The 18,513-nt window shown below is 37.3% G+C and overlaps 1 protein-coding gene across 2 annotated transcripts in view; it reads right to left on the minus strand.

Moving 5' to 3' along the window:
- Positions 1–9,112: 9,112 nt before the first annotated feature.
- MCCC2 (methylcrotonyl-CoA carboxylase subunit 2) overlaps positions 9,113–18,513 on the minus strand; it is a 35,169-nt gene continuing 25,768 nt past the window's right edge. Inside the window, exons 13-17 of one of the 2 annotated variants that reach the window (XM_034441176.3) lie at positions 16,363–16,429; positions 15,534–15,690; positions 14,839–14,953; positions 14,070–14,155; positions 9,113–9,313 (exon numbers count right to left, since the gene is read on the minus strand). In XM_034441176.3, the coding sequence (XP_034297067.2) occupies positions 9,196–9,313; positions 14,070–14,155; positions 14,839–14,953; positions 15,534–15,690; positions 16,363–16,429 (543 nt within the window). In that variant the 3' untranslated portion in view covers positions 9,113–9,195. The remainder of the gene's footprint in view (positions 9,314–14,069; positions 14,156–14,838; positions 14,954–15,533; positions 15,691–16,362; positions 16,430–18,513) is intronic. The other variant, XM_060690642.2, reaches the window with a different exon arrangement.

Genomic DNA, 18,513 nt, shown 5'->3' on the forward strand with positions numbered 1-18,513 from the left:
TGAAAGTAGGAGGGAACAAGCAAAAAAGAGGAGAGGGGAGGGGAGGGGAGGGGAAGGGGGATGGATGGGAGAGGCGGGGAGGGAAGGGGAAGGGAAGGGAGGCAAAGGGGAGGGGAGCGGAGGGGAGGGGAGGGGAGGGGAGGGGAGGGGAGGGAAGGGAAGGGAAGGGAAGGGAAGGGAAGGGAAGGGAAGGGAAGGGAAGAGGCAAAGAGGAGCTGCCTCACAGCATTCAAACAGGAAACCCAGATAATTTTACATTATTTCTAAAATGAATTCTGAACAAGTACTGATGTCCAAAGCAATAAAACAAGTAACCATAAACCAAGTTTAGCTAGGATGATTTTATTGAGTGCAATAAGAATTCTACATATGTATCTGTTTCCATCGCTTGTAATTTCATATTTTCCATTTCTCATTAACTCTTTTTTACAACTAGAAGTTTGGTTTCATTAGTTTAATAAGGCAATTGCTCATTATACTTTTCCAATATGTAAGGGAATTAGTACAAAATTTATACAGCACATTGCTTTGAAACTAAGGGCACAACAACCTAAAAGACTTTATATGAAATCCTAGAGCTGACCTGAAGGATGGAGAAAGCAAATAAATATTGCCTACAATAGGAGTTGCAAACTCAGGTTGCCTATTTCTTATCATAAGCCATAAACCATGATGTACAAACCACAATGGCAGAGTTTACATGTCCCACTAAAACAACGTAAATAAATATAATTGTGGCACCTCTCTGCATCCTTCTCCTTAGTTTTTAATAACCTTTTAAAAAATTAAAATAAATATGAAATGAAAAGCTGGTGTGTTCCAAAGTAAAGTTCAGTTCCATTGTTTCTTAAAGAAAATCCCAAAGCCACACTTGGATCCCACAGGAATTCTTAGAAAATAAAAAATGGACCAAATGTTATCTTTGGAAATGTACAGACTGGTAAACATAAAAAATCTAACTAAATTATTGAGTAAAATAATTTAGAGAGTAGTGACAAGCATCCAAAGTCTTTTGGAAAAAATGGGTGTTTTGTGAATACACTTGTGAATAGACAAAGCCTATCAAAATAATAATTTTGTAAGTACACCCAAGATGTATTCTTAAATTTTCATTAATGCCTTCTAGCCCAAAAGGTCAAGGAGAAATATTCCTGAAATCAGATTCAAACCTTTATGAGAATTAAATTAATTTCCATAAAGAAGGAGGCCAGAAAAATGTTAACTACATTTACAGAGTAGTTTTGAAACTTTTTTACTTTAGGAAACTTTTTTAGTTTAGGGGACTAATTTTAAAAAATCTGATCAATACTTGATCAAAAAGAAAAGCTTTAGGGACAGAAATTTGAATGCATTTGAATGCATTTTTCTTTTATTCTTAGCCTCTCCCAGATCCCATTGAATTCATGCAGAACCCTAAGACTCTAAAGAACACAGTTTGAAAAAGCCTGCATGAATGAAACTTGATTTCATTGATTGACTTTGGTAAAATAATCGAATATTGTTTGAGTCCTAGTCACCTCCAGGTTGGATTACTGCAATGCTTTCTACATGGGTCTGCCCTTGAAGAGTATTTGGAAGCTTCAGCTCGTACATAATGCACTGGTGCAGACAATTATGCTCCTAGAACAGTTTGTTATACTCCTGCTCTACAAGTTACATTGATTGCCAGTTTGCTTCTAAGTCCAATTCAAATGCTAGTTTTAATTTTTGAAGTTTTTCATGGCATGGGACCATATCTCCCCAGTTATATCAGCCATCCCATTAGATCTTGTCATAGGTTCCATTGGCTAGGAAACTACAGCTGGTGAGTCCCAGAATACATGCCTTCCTTGCTGTGATGCCTGCCTTATGGAATCTTCTTCCTGAAATTAGATTGGCCTCATCTGGGATGAAATCCAGCAGGTTCTGGAGAACTGGTAGCGGAAATTTTGAGCAGTTTGGAGAACCGGCAGCAGAAATTTTGAGTAGTTTGAAGAACCGGCAAATACCCTCTCTGGCTGGCCCCAGAGTGGGGTCGGAATGGGGATTTTGCAGTATCCTTTTCCTGGAGTGGGGTGGGAATGGAGATTTTGCAGTATCCTTCCCCTGCCACATCCACCAAGCCACACCCACCAAGCCACGCCCACAGAACCAGTAGTTAAAAAATCTCATCCCTTAGGGAAGTGATGGCTAACCTTTTCCAAACCCAGTGCCCAAAGTGCGCGCGTATGCACTTGAATGCGCATGTGCACGCCTGAACCCCAAAAATGCAATATGCACATGACCCCCCATGTCCCCTACGCCATGCGCATGCACACACAGTCCACTGCATGTGCCCCACCCCATGCAAGAACACATGCCCCTGCACGCGCTCCACACACACACACACACACACACACACACACACACATGCATGGCAGAGATCTGAAGGCCAGCTAGCTGGCGGGAGGCGCATGTGCATGCACAGCAGAATTGAACTGGGGTGATGGTTTGCATGCCCACAGAGAGGACATGGACTATTTAATCTATTGTGCGTTACCCATAGTCTCCTTGGGTGAGATGGGTGGCTATATAAATTTGATGAAGAAATAACTATATTTATTTATTTATTTATTTTATTTATTTTATGCAATTTATATGCTGCCCTATCTCTGAGGACTCAAGGCAGCTCACAACAGTAAAATGCATAATTCCTTATTAAAACGATATAAAATTAAAACCCAATTTAAAACAGTTTAAAATTCATTAAAAAAACCCAGTCAGTCCAGGCTACGGAAGAACCAGGTCTTCAACTCGCAGCGGAACGAGCAAAGGTCAGGGCCCATCCGGAGCTCCAACGGAAGTTGGTTCCAGAGGGTGGGTGCGCCCACAGAGAAAGCTCTCCCCCTGGGGGTCACCAGCCGACACTGTCTGGCTGACGGCACCCTGAGAAGGCCCTGTCTGTGGGAACGCACCGAGTGATTGGGGATTGTCGCTGGTTGCAGGGGGTCCAACAGATATCCTGGGCCTAGGCCATGAAGGGCTTTATAGATAATAACCAGCACCTTGAACCTCATCTGAAGGGCAACATATACTGTATGTTAGAATGCATTTACACCATTGAAAGTTTATGTTAGATTGAAATTCCCATAATTTCCTGCCCATGTGACTAAGAGATCAGAGGCCAATCAAACTTCCCCTTGAAGATAATGGACAGTCTAGAAACATGAAATTAAATAAATAAGTAAGTAAATAAGTAAAGTAAGTAAATAATTAATTAGACATGTAGTTAGAAACTTCTACAAAGTATTTAGTTACAGAAAACTGACTAAGCTGGTATAACACCCCAAAACTATTGTATTTTTATGTCATTTTAGTAAGCTGCTTGCAAGCTACATTACTGTCTTACTTAGTAAGCACATTATATGCCAATAATGATAGTAACTTCAAGGTTATCTCAGTGATTTACAATAAAAACACTGAAAGCAAAATTAAAACCAGAAATCTGACAAGAAAATATTCAAAACCATTAACATCAAGAGAAACGACTGTTTTAAAAGGTGTGTTTTCAAGGCTTGTTAATGGCATCACCAAACACAGTTCAAATTACAGCAGAGATGCCAATTGCATTAATGGCCTCATCCAAGTAACCATAATACCATCCCATGATAACTGTAAGCCAATTTCCTTAAATGATCATACTAAGGAGCAGGAAGAGAAGAGGGAAGGGGGAGAGAGCATCATATAGAAAAATGTGTTGTCTCAAATAACCAGAATCCAAAACTAAATAAAGTTTAAAGGAAATAGCCAACACTTGTGTATTTCCCTTAAAAACAAACTGGCAACAACACACAATTTCAACCTTGGTCTAACGTGGCCTCTCTTTGGTTCCTGAAACAAATTGCTCAGCTAGACCGAAAAGCAGCTCCTATCTCACCCTTTGCCAATAGAGTATGGTACAATATTCTATTTGGTGAATTTTTTTTACTACCAGCTCTGTGGGCATGGCTTGGTGGGCGTGGTGTAGCTTGGTGGCAGGGAAAGGATACTGCAAAATCTCCATTCCCTCTCCACTCTGGGGCTAGCCAGAGGTGGTATTTGCCGGTTCTCCGAACTACTCAAAATTTCCGCTACTGGTTCTCCAGAACCTGTCAGAACTTGCTGGATTTCACCCCTGCAATACACCCAGTAATACCTGCAATATTTTTACTATATTACAGGAAGTGGTAGAGTTGCCATACCAACTGAAGGAATTCAGAGTTATTTGCTTCAAACTGGAAAACAGGATAGCCATTTGGATTTGGAACTGACTCTGTGTACCTGGTCCTTCTGTGAGAATGCGACCCTATTCAGAATAGGGAAATTGATAACATTCCTGCAATTGTGACTTCCTACAATGTGTATCTCTGACATCCAGATTTTGTTTCAATATATTATTTCGCATCCAACCTCCTAAGACTGGAGGAAGACCTTATACCAGCTCTTGAAAAAAAAAATTCATATAACTAGATTTGAATGTTTCTAAATGACCATTTAACTATCTGGGATATAGCAAGAGAAAATAGCACTTAGATTTATATACCGCTTCACAGTGCTTTATACCCCGAAGCGATTTACAGAGTCAGAATATTGTCCCCAACAATCTGAGTCCCTTATATAATGTTTAGATGTCAGAAGTGGAAGGTGACAGAAATACGTGATGTCTGCATAATGTTGGGATTTAGTTTGTACTGCCCCCCCCCCCATTCTTATCATTTTGTTCAAACTTCCAAATGATGTATATGCTGTATGCACACATAACTGGAGATAAGCATAGATTAATTTCAAAACTTACTCTCGGGATCTCTGATCTTTTTGACTGGTAGGCACATTTGGAATTCACAGAAATGCAAATTAGCAAAGCTAACAAATTATCCTGAGAACCCAAATATATGGTGGACTCAGTCCCCTAATAAGAAATCTATTTTTATCTACAGCTATCTCAGAGTTCCTTTCAAACTATTTCTCACCCCCGCAGTGTTAAAATGCGAAAGTCACTCTGCCCAGTTATTAATGTTGCTGTCTGCCAGAATCACGCCTCCAAATACAGGCACACTCACGTCCAAGGAGAGATATTTCTTTTTTTGCAGTTTCCCATTTTTCCACAACTAGCCCTATTCTACTTTCTTTTTCCATTATATTAGGTAACTTCCAGCCATTTCTGGTTGCAATGTCATTATTCCAAACCTTTTCCTTCCTTCCTTCTTTCCTTCCTTCCTCCCTCCCTTCCTTCCTTCCTCCCTCCCTCCCTCCCTCCCTCCCTCCTTCCCTCCCGGGTCACAGAGTCATTTTCTGGAATTGTAGAGTTGGAATGTTTTGATTTGCCCTCAGCTTCGTCTCCTTGCCAAATAATCCACACTTTAGCATGTCCTTTTTCAAGTGCAACAGCAGTGGCTATAAGTACCATCATGCCAATGACCAGGCTACTATGTTTCACAAGCTACCTGTTGTTTAAAAATAGTGACAATGGAACAATAGTATGTGCATTCATTCAAGAATGCATTTTGACCCTAGGCCATATATACAATGAATGTCTCCTAGTGGAAAAATTGTATCTTTCGCATGATTAATATGTCAGTTATTTTCAAAGGTATGAAATGTATAGAAATTGGCCCTTTTTATTATCTGTGTCTCAAGAAAGAGCCTTGGTAGTACAGTGGTTTAATGCACCCTGTTATTAACACAGCTGCCTGCAATTTCTGCAGGTTCGAATCTTACCAGGCTCAAGGTTGACTCAGCCTTCCATCCTTTCTAAGGTAGGTTAAATGAGGACCCAGTTTGTAGGGGCAATAAGCTGACTTTGTATAAATATACAAAAGTATGAAGGCTATTGCTTAACGCATTGTAAGCCGCCCTGAGTCTCCGGAGAAGGGCGGCATATAAATCAAATTAAAAAAAAAAATTGTCGATGAATTATGCCTTGCTCAAGGAAGGTTTTAATTACCACTCTGCAGGAAAGCTTGAAGCCTAAGAATGTAATTTTCAACAAAAGTCTGATTTTTGTTTTATACTAGTTTTGTCTATGTTCTATATTTATTAGATTTTTATCCTGCCTTTATTATTTTATAAGTAACTCAAGGCAGCAAATATACCTACACTCCTTCTTCCTAGTTTCCCCACAACAATCTAATGTTCACATGATAGATTATATACCAGCCTAAGGCAAATAAAGCCTAAGACTGAAAATCAGGCTTGTCAGATGTTACATCTTTTCTATCCTGCTCTATGGAGTAGAGAGTTGGTCTCTGACAGAAAACCACTTGAAGAAACTAGAAGCATTTGAAATGTGGATTTACAGACAACTGTTATGTATAAACTGGCTTAACAAAATCAAAATGAGGTTGATAAGCCACCTGGGAAAGCAAAGGGAAATAATCAAAGCCATTAAAAAGCAAAAGTTAGAATACTTTGGACATGTGATGCGACACCCAGAAAAATACGGCATCCTTCATTTAATACTCCAAGGAAAGATTGAAGGCAAACAAAGGAAGTGTTTATAACAAACACTTGCTGAAGTGCTTTAGTTTAATGTTTGATAACCCCAAGTGCCTTTACATCACATGAGGCAACTTGCAATTCTCACTCTCTGCAAAGCAGCCTACAGGCATCAATAGGCAGTGGAGAATGGGTCACTCGTTACCCTGTTAGTAGAAAAAAAGCAGCCTTCTTACTGAGGATCATTGGGCAGGGAGTCAATAATATATTTTGACTGTATCTTCTTGCCCAAAGATTGAATGACAGCACAGATGGACCGTTTAATTGTCCCATCTGCCAAAGCACCCGCATGCCCAAATTTCCCAAGGTTCAACAGAGGTCAATGCAATGTTTCCAATCCCCCAGTCCAAGTTTGCCCAAGTTTGTATTAGTACTGAGTATTCATATCTTTAGATGTGCCTTTTTCAGGTTTCAAAAGTAAAGACATGCAGACAAGGCATGTTAAGAATTGATAAATGCAAGCCTATGAAGGGAGTATTAATAAAAGTTGAAAGTATCTCCCTTTCTGAACAGGAAAATACATCACATTTTAGAATTTTAAAGCATGAGATAATGCGAATGGGTTCGATTCATTTAAAATTTACTTTTCCTTACATATTTCTTCCAAGTTTACTTGTCTTGTAGATGATGAAATAGAAAATCTTTCTGCACTGTTTGATGTATCATTGAAATGCCAATATTCAGTTCATTAATGAGATGTTATTGGATGCATAATCCACAAGGATTATTTCTGTTTCTGAATCTCATCTCCAAAATGAGAATGACTTATCTCTCAGACTTTCAAAGATAAAATAATGACAGCAAATATTATAGTCTTACAGAGTGATATAGTTCTCCACTCCCAATACTCAACAACTAGATGGAAAAAAATGCTGTCATTTTATTACATCTGATTTTCACAATCCTAGAACAAAAGTTGACTATGCAGTGACCTGCAAAATGCCATGATATTCAGAAAGGCAAGGATCAAGCACCTCCCACTGTAGGAAGATTATTCCAGAATGAAATACAATCTTTGCTGGAATCCATTTGCTTGCTTAATAATCAATACGTATTTGCAAGTCAATGGTAAGAAAATGAAGGAAGAATCAAAATTCTTGAGACAGAATGATTGCAGAGCAACACAAAATAGTGGCATCATAGTATTAAGTATAGTACCAGCTGCCAATACAACCAATCTTAATTAAAAGAAATGTATGAAAATACTTAACCATAGGCTAACTATATTAAAGATATATGAATTACCAAATCCTAAACAAGTTATATTATTTAAATTATACTTGCAATTAATAGAACAAAAATAAAATGTGTTATGCAATGTGAATTTAAAAGCATCTGATATCATTAGGAAAGAAATTAAAGTTTGAATTTTGTTCTCAAGAACAATTGACTCTCTGGATTAATTCTTCAAAAATCTTGTAAAATTAGAATAAATTGTGTTGGACCCATGTTCAACCCTTATTTTAAAAGGGCTGAAGAGAGGATTAACCTTATTTATTGCTAATTTTTGATAAGTTGCAGAAAGAATATAACCTTCCAAATAGCACTATATAAAAACATATGTTATGTTCTCAGGTTATACCCACTAAATTTATGGTACTGAAAAATCATAATTTTAAGTCTATTTGGTAAAGGTACATTTAGATGCTAAACAGTTTATTAACTGTTTATTAACAAATTTAACAAAATAAATAAATAAATAAATACAATATATAAGGGATGCGGTGGCTCAGTGGCTAAGATGCTGAGCTTGTTGATCAAAAGGTTAGTAGTTCAGCGGTTCGAATCCCTAGTGCCGCGTAACAGGGTGAGCTCCCGTTACTTGTCCAGCTTCTGCCAACCTAACAGTTTGAAAGCACGTAAAAAAAATGCAAGTAGAAAAATAGGGACCACCTTTGGTGGGAAGATAACAGCATTCCGTGCGCCTTTGGCGTTTAGTCATGCTGGCCACATGACCACAGAGACGTCTTCGGATAGTGCTGGCTCTTCAGCTTTGAAATGGAGATGAGCACCGCCCCCTAGAGTCGGGAACAACTAGCATATATGTACGAGGGGAATCTTTACCTTTAAATACAATATTGAAGGAGTCTCTAGATATTGTTAATAAGGCTTTGATTAGCAAGTTAGATTCAATGATGTGTTGTTAAATTATGTTCCTAAAATTGTGAATTCATCTATTTGGATCTGTCTTGCCTGGACTGTAGCCAACTTCTATTCCCTCCACATAGTTATGTCTTCTTGAAAAGATATTTCTAAACCAGACACCAAAAGCTGCTTTGTATGCACTCTTAGCCTTTGAACTGTTGAAAAATGCTCTACAATATGATTTATGTAGAAAGAAACTGAAATTGTTTAAAGAATATTTACTATTGTTTGTTGTATTTTATTTCCTTCCTTTCTCTACTTAGAACAAAAAACAAAAACATCTTCCCCCTCCTTTAAAAGTAATGTTTTTGGTTTTTGTTCTATTGATATAATACATTTAATGTGAATTGATGGATCTGATTTTCAGAGATTGAATGGATTACAAACACAGACAGCTGTATCTATTTTTACTGGATTAAAGCTTGATTTAGTAAAATAATTATTTTTAGGTCTGTGGAAATTAAACCCAACTGCATTACTGTAAAAATCTTTATTTTGTTACTTGATTACGTTAGGCCATTTGATTTTATTTAAAGTACAACTGATAAACCTTTCATATCACATTCTGAATATGCCAAAATCTGTCTTCTTGCTGGGTGCATTGAATGCAGCACTGAGGCCAAGGCCCAAAACAAGTCTTGTATCAGCTGGATCAATGATTCCATCATCCCACAATCTGAAACATATGTCACAAAAATAAATAGTTAAGAGGAAAATTGGATCTTTAAAACAGTACCATAACCACATTCTGATTTTATAGCAAACATACAATTCACTTTTCAGCTGAGCTTCATTTGTGTACAAATTCATTCATAGCTGAATTAAAATTTGCTAAATGTAAGCTCTGCTTTAACTTTGTCATTGCATTTGCACTACGTATTGTTTGATAGGATTACATATCATGAAAATTTAAAAAATTATGTAATCACCTCCCCCTTTTCCTATTACTTCAGCCTAGCTCTTCTGCATTTATCTTTTAGTCTTTTGCAGTGACATATACTGGAAACGCACCACAGTTAATAACTGATTCATATGTTACAGAAAAAAAACTTGAAGATTCACTGCCTGTGTTTTCAGACACATGGGCTACGTCAATCGGAATAAATGTAGTTGAATTGAAGGTAGGAAAAAAGAGTGAATGTTTATCAGTACATTGTTTTGACATTTAGTACAATGTCAAGCAAATAGTACTTTAAAGCCAAAGGCTACTGCTAATTATTGGAATGTACAACCTTTGACTGAATTAAAAAACCTCCAAAAACAAAATAAATAGCTTGAGAGCATGCATTTTTGTTTTTGTTTCGTTTTGTTTATAGATGAGCAAGTGATATCTTTGTCTGGAAAGTTTGAAGTTTGTAGATGCTCATCATTGTTTGATTTTGCCTGGATTGGGCAGAGAACAGGATAATATTAATGTCAGGTGGGTTCATATTATTTCAACTATGAATATTGACAAGACCTGAAATCTTTTCCAATCAAAATCCAAATTAAGCAACATTTTTTAATATAGGATAAACCAAGATTGGAAACGTAAAAGAAAACTGGAAATCTTTTATTAAATGCATCATTATTCCAGTACAAATCTCCACATACTAAGATCAGCAAAACAGGACATTTTAATGATGCCCATACTTTCAGAGGTAAATTAGTCAGGTAGAGAATGCCTTCTTTCTGTCAGCCAACTAGAGAACACATTCTCTTGAGAATTACATTCCTCTCCCCTCTCTCCTCCTTTAAAATCATACTGATAAAGCTTTTCAATCACAGCCTTTTGAACTATTGTAAGAATGATTTCAATTTCAATAGTGATGGGAGTGTCCCAACACTCTCATGTTACACCCTTCCTGCACGACCTGCATTGGCTACCGGTTGCCCTCCGGGTGAGATTCAAGGTGCTGGTTATCACCTATAAAGCCCTACATGGCTTAGGCCCAGGGTACCTGACGGACCATCTGCGGCCAGAGACAGCTCCCCATCACCCGGTGCGTTCCCACAGAGAGGGCCTCCTTGGAGTGCCATCGGCCAGGCAGTGTCGTCTGGCGACTCCTAGGGAACGAGCCTTCTCTGTGGGTGCACCTATCTTATGGAATCAACTCCCCCTGGAGCTCCGGGTGACCCCTGACCTGTGCTCTTTCCGCCGTGACCTTAAGACATGGTTATTTCACCATGCCTGTTTGGACTGAAGGGGTTTTTAAGGGGAGTTTTAATGGTTTTTAACATCTAATATTGATTTGTCTATTTTATTGCTGTGAGCCGTCCTGAGTCCTTTTCGGAGAGAGGGCGGCATATAAGCTTAATTAATAAATAAATAATAAATAAATAAATTTTTATAGTTGTACAGGTATTTCAATTATTCTAAACTGCATCGATTATAATTTACTGCTGCTGTTGTTTTTACTGTATTATTTAACAACCCTGACAGGCCTGCTTGTATGGAAAGATGGAATATAAATATACTGTAAATACTGTCTCATGCTGAGGAAAAAATTTCCAACCTTTAAACCTGCAAAACACAATTTCGTTAAGGGAAGCGGAGATTTTATTGATCACTTGAAAGATTTTTCATTGCAGAATAAAGGTTGCTTTCTCCAAGTCACTTTAGCTTTCTCTTTGTTTAGTAAGAGCTCATCTTCAGTAGTGGGACAGAACATTAATTATTGAACAACCTATCAAGTCCCATGGTGAGAATATGAATCATATGTCTCCTTGTAAAAAATTCATAACATAACTTCTGCAAAGAAAAGCAACAAAAACTCAGGAGAAAGCGGCTCATGTCATTTGTTACAAGGTAAACTGATTAAACTCCTTTTAGAATTCTCTAAACAGATTAATCTAGCTCATTAAAAAGAAGTCTGACTAATGACGCCTGATAATTAAGACCTCTGTATATGAAAGTTTCTATCCTGGCACATTTGATGAGGAAATGCAGCAAATGTCACATATATAGAGTGAAATATAATTTATGTTGATTTTTTTTTCCAAAATAAAAAGCATAAAAGTTTCTATTGCCAAAAAAGGTACATCTAAATTATAAACATTCAGGCACACTGTAAATACATATAAAACTACTTGAGCAAGGACTTATTTCAATCTTGTATTTTGGGGAGAGGGGTACCTGTCAATCATTCCTGACTCCTGACAATAACATGGACAAGTTTTTTATAAGATTTTTGGAAGTGGTTTGCCATTGCCTTCTTCCTAGGGCTGAGAAAGAGTGATTGGCTGGAAACAGTCACTTGGCTGACTTTAAGCCTAAAGTGAGACTAGAGTGCATAGTTCCCCAGTTTTTAGCGCTATAAGATATTAGCCAGATTAGCAGGATATATCCTCCTAATATAACTATGCTTCATAAGCCATGGTTTCATACTGATTTAATGAGCCTGTTCTATTTTTTTGTTGTTGTTGTTGTTGTTGAAAATGAGTCAGCTTGAATATAAATTGGTTTTTTGTTGACATCAATCATGATGATGCTTTGGATTTATAAGAATTTTATGCAGCTGTATCATTTATGAATTTGATTTTTTTTCTGCCTGTCCAAAATCTTGCCAAGAAGACTAGGCCAGGCAGTTGCCAGTTGTCAATCCTGATTCAAAGATACCTTTCCACCATACACACACATAAAGTAAGGATGTGAGTATTGCATTTAAATTGACACTCATATAACACTATTTAGCAAGCCATAGTTACAACTGGAAATTTCTCAGCTGTGGTGAAACATGTCACTCTGCTTTAGAAGAGAAGCTTGATTCTTATGTGAAAAATTTCAAATGACATTTTGAAGTTCTTAAAATATATATGGGTTTACTGCTAAACCCATTAGTAAAAGAATTTTAAATTATATCATAAATATACATTTTATTTTACTTGTTTTAAGAGAAATATTAGTTGCCTTGATACCTTATAAAATATCATTTTTAACACTTTATCTGATAAGATACAGAGGACAATTACTATTCTTTAGCTTCAACTTCTCCTCTTTAAAATGAGAGGGTAGATTATTTGTAACTGTATACAACAACAATGTATTTCACATATGAAACTTGCTTTATAAATAGTTAATGAGAACTAAAATATCTGAACACTGCACGCACGTACATGGCACTTCAGTATTAAAAAATAACTAATTTTCCCATGATTCACTTGGAAGCTTCCCCTCTTGCCCATGTTAGTAGAATCCTTGTTCTTTAGATCCACTAATAGAGTGAGCGACAGAACAAGTTTACAGAAAAGGAAATAAAAGCACAGAATTCACTGTTACTTAACATGGGCAGCAATGGGGAGGGAGGTGTTCATGCGTGTGAAAGGAAAGCCACATTCAGAAAACATACAGAATGAATACTTAGTATAGCTCCCATTAACAACACTCCATGTACCCCTAGCACAATTTGGAGAGATATTATCTTTATAAAAAGAAACTGAAAGATATAAAAAGCAATGAAAATGGGCATGTAACAATTGATAAAGGAACATGCTTAGAAACCCCCATGCTCTCCGATTCAGAGCATTTTCACCATAGCCAGGACCTGCAACTGCTAGGCCACAAACTCCAAGCAACAGCCTGACTCTGCTGAGCAATCAGATGAGCTAATTCTTCTTCATTGTAATGTTATATTGACAGAATCTTCCAAGTCTGAAAGAGGAAGTCTCCCCCTTCTCCTTATCCCCCCAAAAAACTAGGGAGGGTCTCTAGGGGAGACATGATAGCAGTGTTCCAATATCTCAGGGGTTGCCACAAACAAGAGGGAGTTAAGCTATTCTCCAAAGCACCCGAGAGTAGAAAAAGAAGCAATGGGTGGAAACTAATTAAAGAGAAAGCAACTTAGAACTAAGGAGAAATTTCCTGACAGTTAGAACAATTAATCAGTGGAACAACTTGCCTCCAGAAGTTGTGAATGCTCCAATGCTGGAAGTTTTTAAGAAGATGTTGGATAACCATTTGTCTGAAGTGGTGTAGGGTTTCCTGTCTAAGCAGGGGGTTTGACTAGAAGACCTCCAAGGTCCCTTCCAACTCTGTTATTCTATTCTATTCTATTCTATTCTATTCTATTCTATTCTATTCTATTCTATTCTATTCTATTCTATTCTATTCTATTCTATTCTATTCTATTCTATTCTATTCTATTCTATTCTATTCTATTCTTCTGAGCTTCTTGCCCTGTCATGCTATATCTTTTCTGACTGTTCCCTTGGCAGCACCTCTTTGCCCTGTCTCCCAATGTTTTTCCCACATTCCATTACGTTTAGTTACAAGATCAATCTTAACCAAAGTTTCACTAATGGACAGGATAAATATTATCTCTTCAGCTTTTCCAACATTCAGAAGGCTTAGGCTAGCCAGCTGGCTGTCTGGCTTCCTTTTCCAGCCACTTTTAAAAATTATCTTTAAGATGTTACACATATAAAGACAAGCTGTCACCCTCATCTGTACGTACCGTGCACTAGAATAATAAGGGTTTCCTTCTTCTTCAAACCTCTGAATTATTGGCTCTTTCAGAGCTTTTTCTTCCTCTTCAGAAAACTACAAAAGATAATTAACAGGAATAGAAACTCTGGCAATTTTCATCCGCAAGAGCACTGGACATCCTGTTCTAAGAGGTAATATGCATTAAATGTCTAATAATCAATAATGCTGGGTACATTTGGACTTCTGTTTAGTTCAGTAGGATTTCCTATTAAATATGCTCCAAACTGCACTAATGTTAGTGGCATTTCTCTTACAGAAATAAGTATCAGAGTTTAAGAAAATAGTTACTTAAACTATGTAAATGGTAACGATTTTTTAAAATGCAATGTTCTGAAAAACTGTTTTTCTTGCTCCTCTTAGTTATAAAAATTTCTCTTTCGTTAGATTCCCTATGAGAGTAACATTAATTTCAACAGTTTGCTTATAGTGCTAGGCTTATAAAACTTAAGTACAACAATTTGATAGCAGGTCACTAAATAAATAGTTTAGACTCCTTTGTATTCCTAATTTTACTATTGTATGTACTAATATGTAAGTACAAGTGATAGTTGAAGTACTATTGTAAGCTATAGTATGAATCCCATTTCATACAAGTTCATCTGAGATTATATTGAATGAATACAATCAGAAAAAGTAACTATATTGCAAGAAAATAGAGGGAAATGATGGCACCAAATACAGCATTATGACCATTCCCTCCTAAAGTACTTCAAAATATCAAAAGTAGTGGACATTACCTGCTTCCCTTCCCTTGCTTTTTGGTCCTTGGCTACTGTAGCTAAAACAGTTGCAGCTTGTTCTCCTCCCATCACAGAGATTCGAGCATTCGGCCACATAAAAAGAAATCTTGGACTGAAAAATACAAATGATAGAATAAAAATCTCTTCAGCTGTTTACAAATTCGTTCCTTCACTTTTTATGACTGAGGGGGCAGAGAAGGAAGGAATGTTATCTGCATAATGTGAACACTATTAAAACCTTCCTAGATCCTTCACTGTCCTTCAAAACTATCAATGGTCTTTTCAGCCCATATAGTAAACAAAACATATTTTGCCTTTTGTTCCTTAATATGGGACACTACTATATGTATCTCATTAAACGGAACTACTAGGGGATTTATTCAGTAAAATCTACAGCATTTAGAATAGAATAACAGAGTTGGAAGGGACCTTGGAGGTCGTCTAGTCCAATCCCCTGCTTAGGCAGGAAACCCTACACCACTTCAGACAAATATACCACTTCAGACAAATTTTATGCATATGCAGCCATATGCAGTCCAGTGGCATCCTTGAATTAAATATTTTATTCACATAGGTATTTTAAATCATACAATAGAACAATACTCTCTTCCAGATTAAAAATATACGTTATAATCATATGTTATAGACACATTCCCAACATCTATAATACTATCGCTGAAGTGCATACTTACCTATATGCTCTTCCACACATCCCATAATTTCCAGCACCATAGGACCCTCCAATAATAACCGTTATTTTAGGCACACTGGCACATGCTACAGCAGTAACCATCTTGGCTCCGTCTTTTGCTATACCACCAGCTTCATAATCCTTACCAACCATGAAGCCTAATTGGAGAAAGAGTTAAGACCATTATCAAGGATATTTGCAAATAGCTTGTTTTGCCATTAGAAAAGCAAAGCAAGCGAGACTGTAAAACTTCATTTATTACTTTAATTGATTCAACTACCATTTTTGATGCTTTGTAGGCTTTTAGCTGATATTATTTATTTGCTAAACTTTTATCCTGCCTTTGTTACTTTATAAGTAACTCTAGAAATTAAACATACATAACATTCCTTCCTCCTCTTATTTTCCCCACAACATCCCTGTGAGCTGGGCTGGGCTGAGAGAGAATGGCTGGCCTAAAATCAACAGCTGGCTTCAGGCCTAAGATGGAACTAGAACTCAATCTCCTGATTTCTAGACTTGTACCTTAACTACAACAACCTGTTTCATAATTATTTAATTGTTAATTCAGGGAATTACTTTATTATTTCTAAATGATAACTACAAGTAAATTGTAGAAAACTACATTATAAATGAATAATAACTAAATAGAGCAACAGTAATTCAATCTGACAATATCCCTCAAACTCATAAATAAGGTTGTTAGAAATGATGTGCAGGAATTAATTGATTACTATTATACACTTATTTGAAAGAAAAGGTATAATTGTTTGCTCAAATATTTACTGTCTTGCAATTCAGTTCCATAGACTATGATAATCACTTATTACCTGTGATGTTTTGTAAAAATATAATGGGAATATTTCTCTGACAACAAAGCTGAATAAAATGTGTGCCCTGTAAAGATAAGAAAAAAATGATAGTTGACATACTGAAAAATAATTGTTAAATAATATGATACTACCTGCTGCTAAAACCATTGTATGATCCTAAAGCAGTACTTCTAAAACCATAAAGCTTATTTTTTTTAAAAAAATGGGAAAAAGAAATTGCATTTTTGAAATGTGCCAAGATCTTGAATTTGAATCTGTTGTTTATTTTCTCAAGTGAAATAATTCTGTAAATGGCTTTATCCCTCAAACTATGAAATCATAAAAAACTTTTTCCATGTAACATTGACTTACTTTCTTATAAAGCTGATCCATGAAGCAATTACTCATTCCCTAATAACTGCTAAAATAGATTGTAGCAGGTTTTAACACATGATGATGTGATAAAATAGCAGGTGATAGTAACTGAGGTAACAGTTTGCTACTGTACTTAATCCTAGAAATAGTAACATTGCTATACAAAGTACCAAAAAGTACTGCAGCAGGTATCTTGAGAAAATCTTAATAACAACCCTCAACTGCTCAGCATCTGTAGAAGGTCAAAGCACATAATTTACATCATCTACATCACAGTTCTCAAAATTAAGCCCCACAATGAATCCCATATATTGCAAATTGGATTGGATAGAAAGACAACATGACAAACAGAAAGATCTTAATTATTCAATCATTAGGCTATATCCTATCTCTTAAAAAAATGAAAACATCTTCATCTTTTTGAATTTCACTATATATTAACAGCAGATATAAATCTAAACAAATGCTCATCATCAGAATTCCATGGGAAAGTGCAACCCTATCAAAAACTAAATATGAAATGGCACCCAACTAGAAAGGCCAACAAACATAACCACTTGAATTTGAGCAGGACTTAGCTGTTGTGTTCAATCCAGACCTGTACAGTCTCCAGACACATGACTAAGGCTTCAATGGCATCACTTGGTTGGTCTAGGGCAGTTTCAAACTCAATTTCACTGAGGGCCACATCAAGGTTGTGTTTGACCTCAGGGGTCTGGGGTGGGCGTGGCCAGGGTGGGCGTGGCCAGCTCATCACTGTCAGGGGGGCCTGTGGTGGCCCAAGTGCTCTGCCAATGAAAATAGGCTCCCAAGTTCCATTTTCGACTACCACGCCCCCCTGCAAACCTCTGCCAGTAAAAATGGAGCTCGTGGCCCTCCTGAGTTCCGTTTTCAGTGACAGAGGGTTGCAGGAGGCCATGACAGCTGAAAACGGAGCTTGAGAACCCATTTTTGCTGGCAGAAGTACTGTGGGCCAGTCCTTTACTGTTTCCAGGGCAGCCCTGAGGACCAGATCTAAGTACCCCATAGGCCTGATCCAGGCCCTGGACCTTGAGTTTGACACCCAAGGTACATTATTAATGCACCTTTAACGTATTGATGATACCTGACTCAAAACCAACAGATGACTTCACTCAGTTAATATAGAAGTTAAGCAAGAAGGAAGAGAGTCAAATCCCGTGACATCCACAAATAAGGAGTTGTCAGTGAGATTTCCATCCAGGTCCTTCAGATGCCCGGGATGGACAATCTAACAGGCTAATCTAACAACCACTGCAAAGTGGAGCGATGCCAGGAAGCCAAAAATCAATCAGAGAGTGATCAACCATAGTGATAGATTGATGACAATGCCCTCCAAACCAGATCTTGAGAAAGAGCTCTAATAATGTTAGGCCCACGACGACTTGGGATGGGTCCATTGTTGCCACAAACTCCTGAGACACCCCAGACATGATGTCACCAAGTGGCAAATTGAAATTCCTGAGAAAGAAACAGAGTCTCTAGTGCAAGTGATAGAATCCAGCAGCTCAGACAGGGAGGAGTGTACAGCAGCAGCAAATCTAACTTCAACCAGACAGATTCATACTCATTTATCTTCAGATCAATGTCTATGAAAGCCCTCATTGACTTGCAAGTTACCACCCCACCCCTCCCATCCCTTCCAGTCTCAGATGGTGCTAAGCATGAAATCCAGTGGGCCCATTTGCAAGAGGGAAACCTAACCCCTGTAGACTAAACCAAATGTTGGTAACACAAGCAAGATTTAATGCTAACACCCTATCATTCAACACCAAC

The sequence above is a fragment of the Pantherophis guttatus genome, chromosome 2 (assembly GCF_059756535.1).
Source record: "Pantherophis guttatus breed Tessera chromosome 2, ASM5975653v1, whole genome shotgun sequence".
NCBI classification, from domain to species: Eukaryota; Metazoa; Chordata; class Lepidosauria; order Squamata; family Colubridae; genus Pantherophis; species Pantherophis guttatus.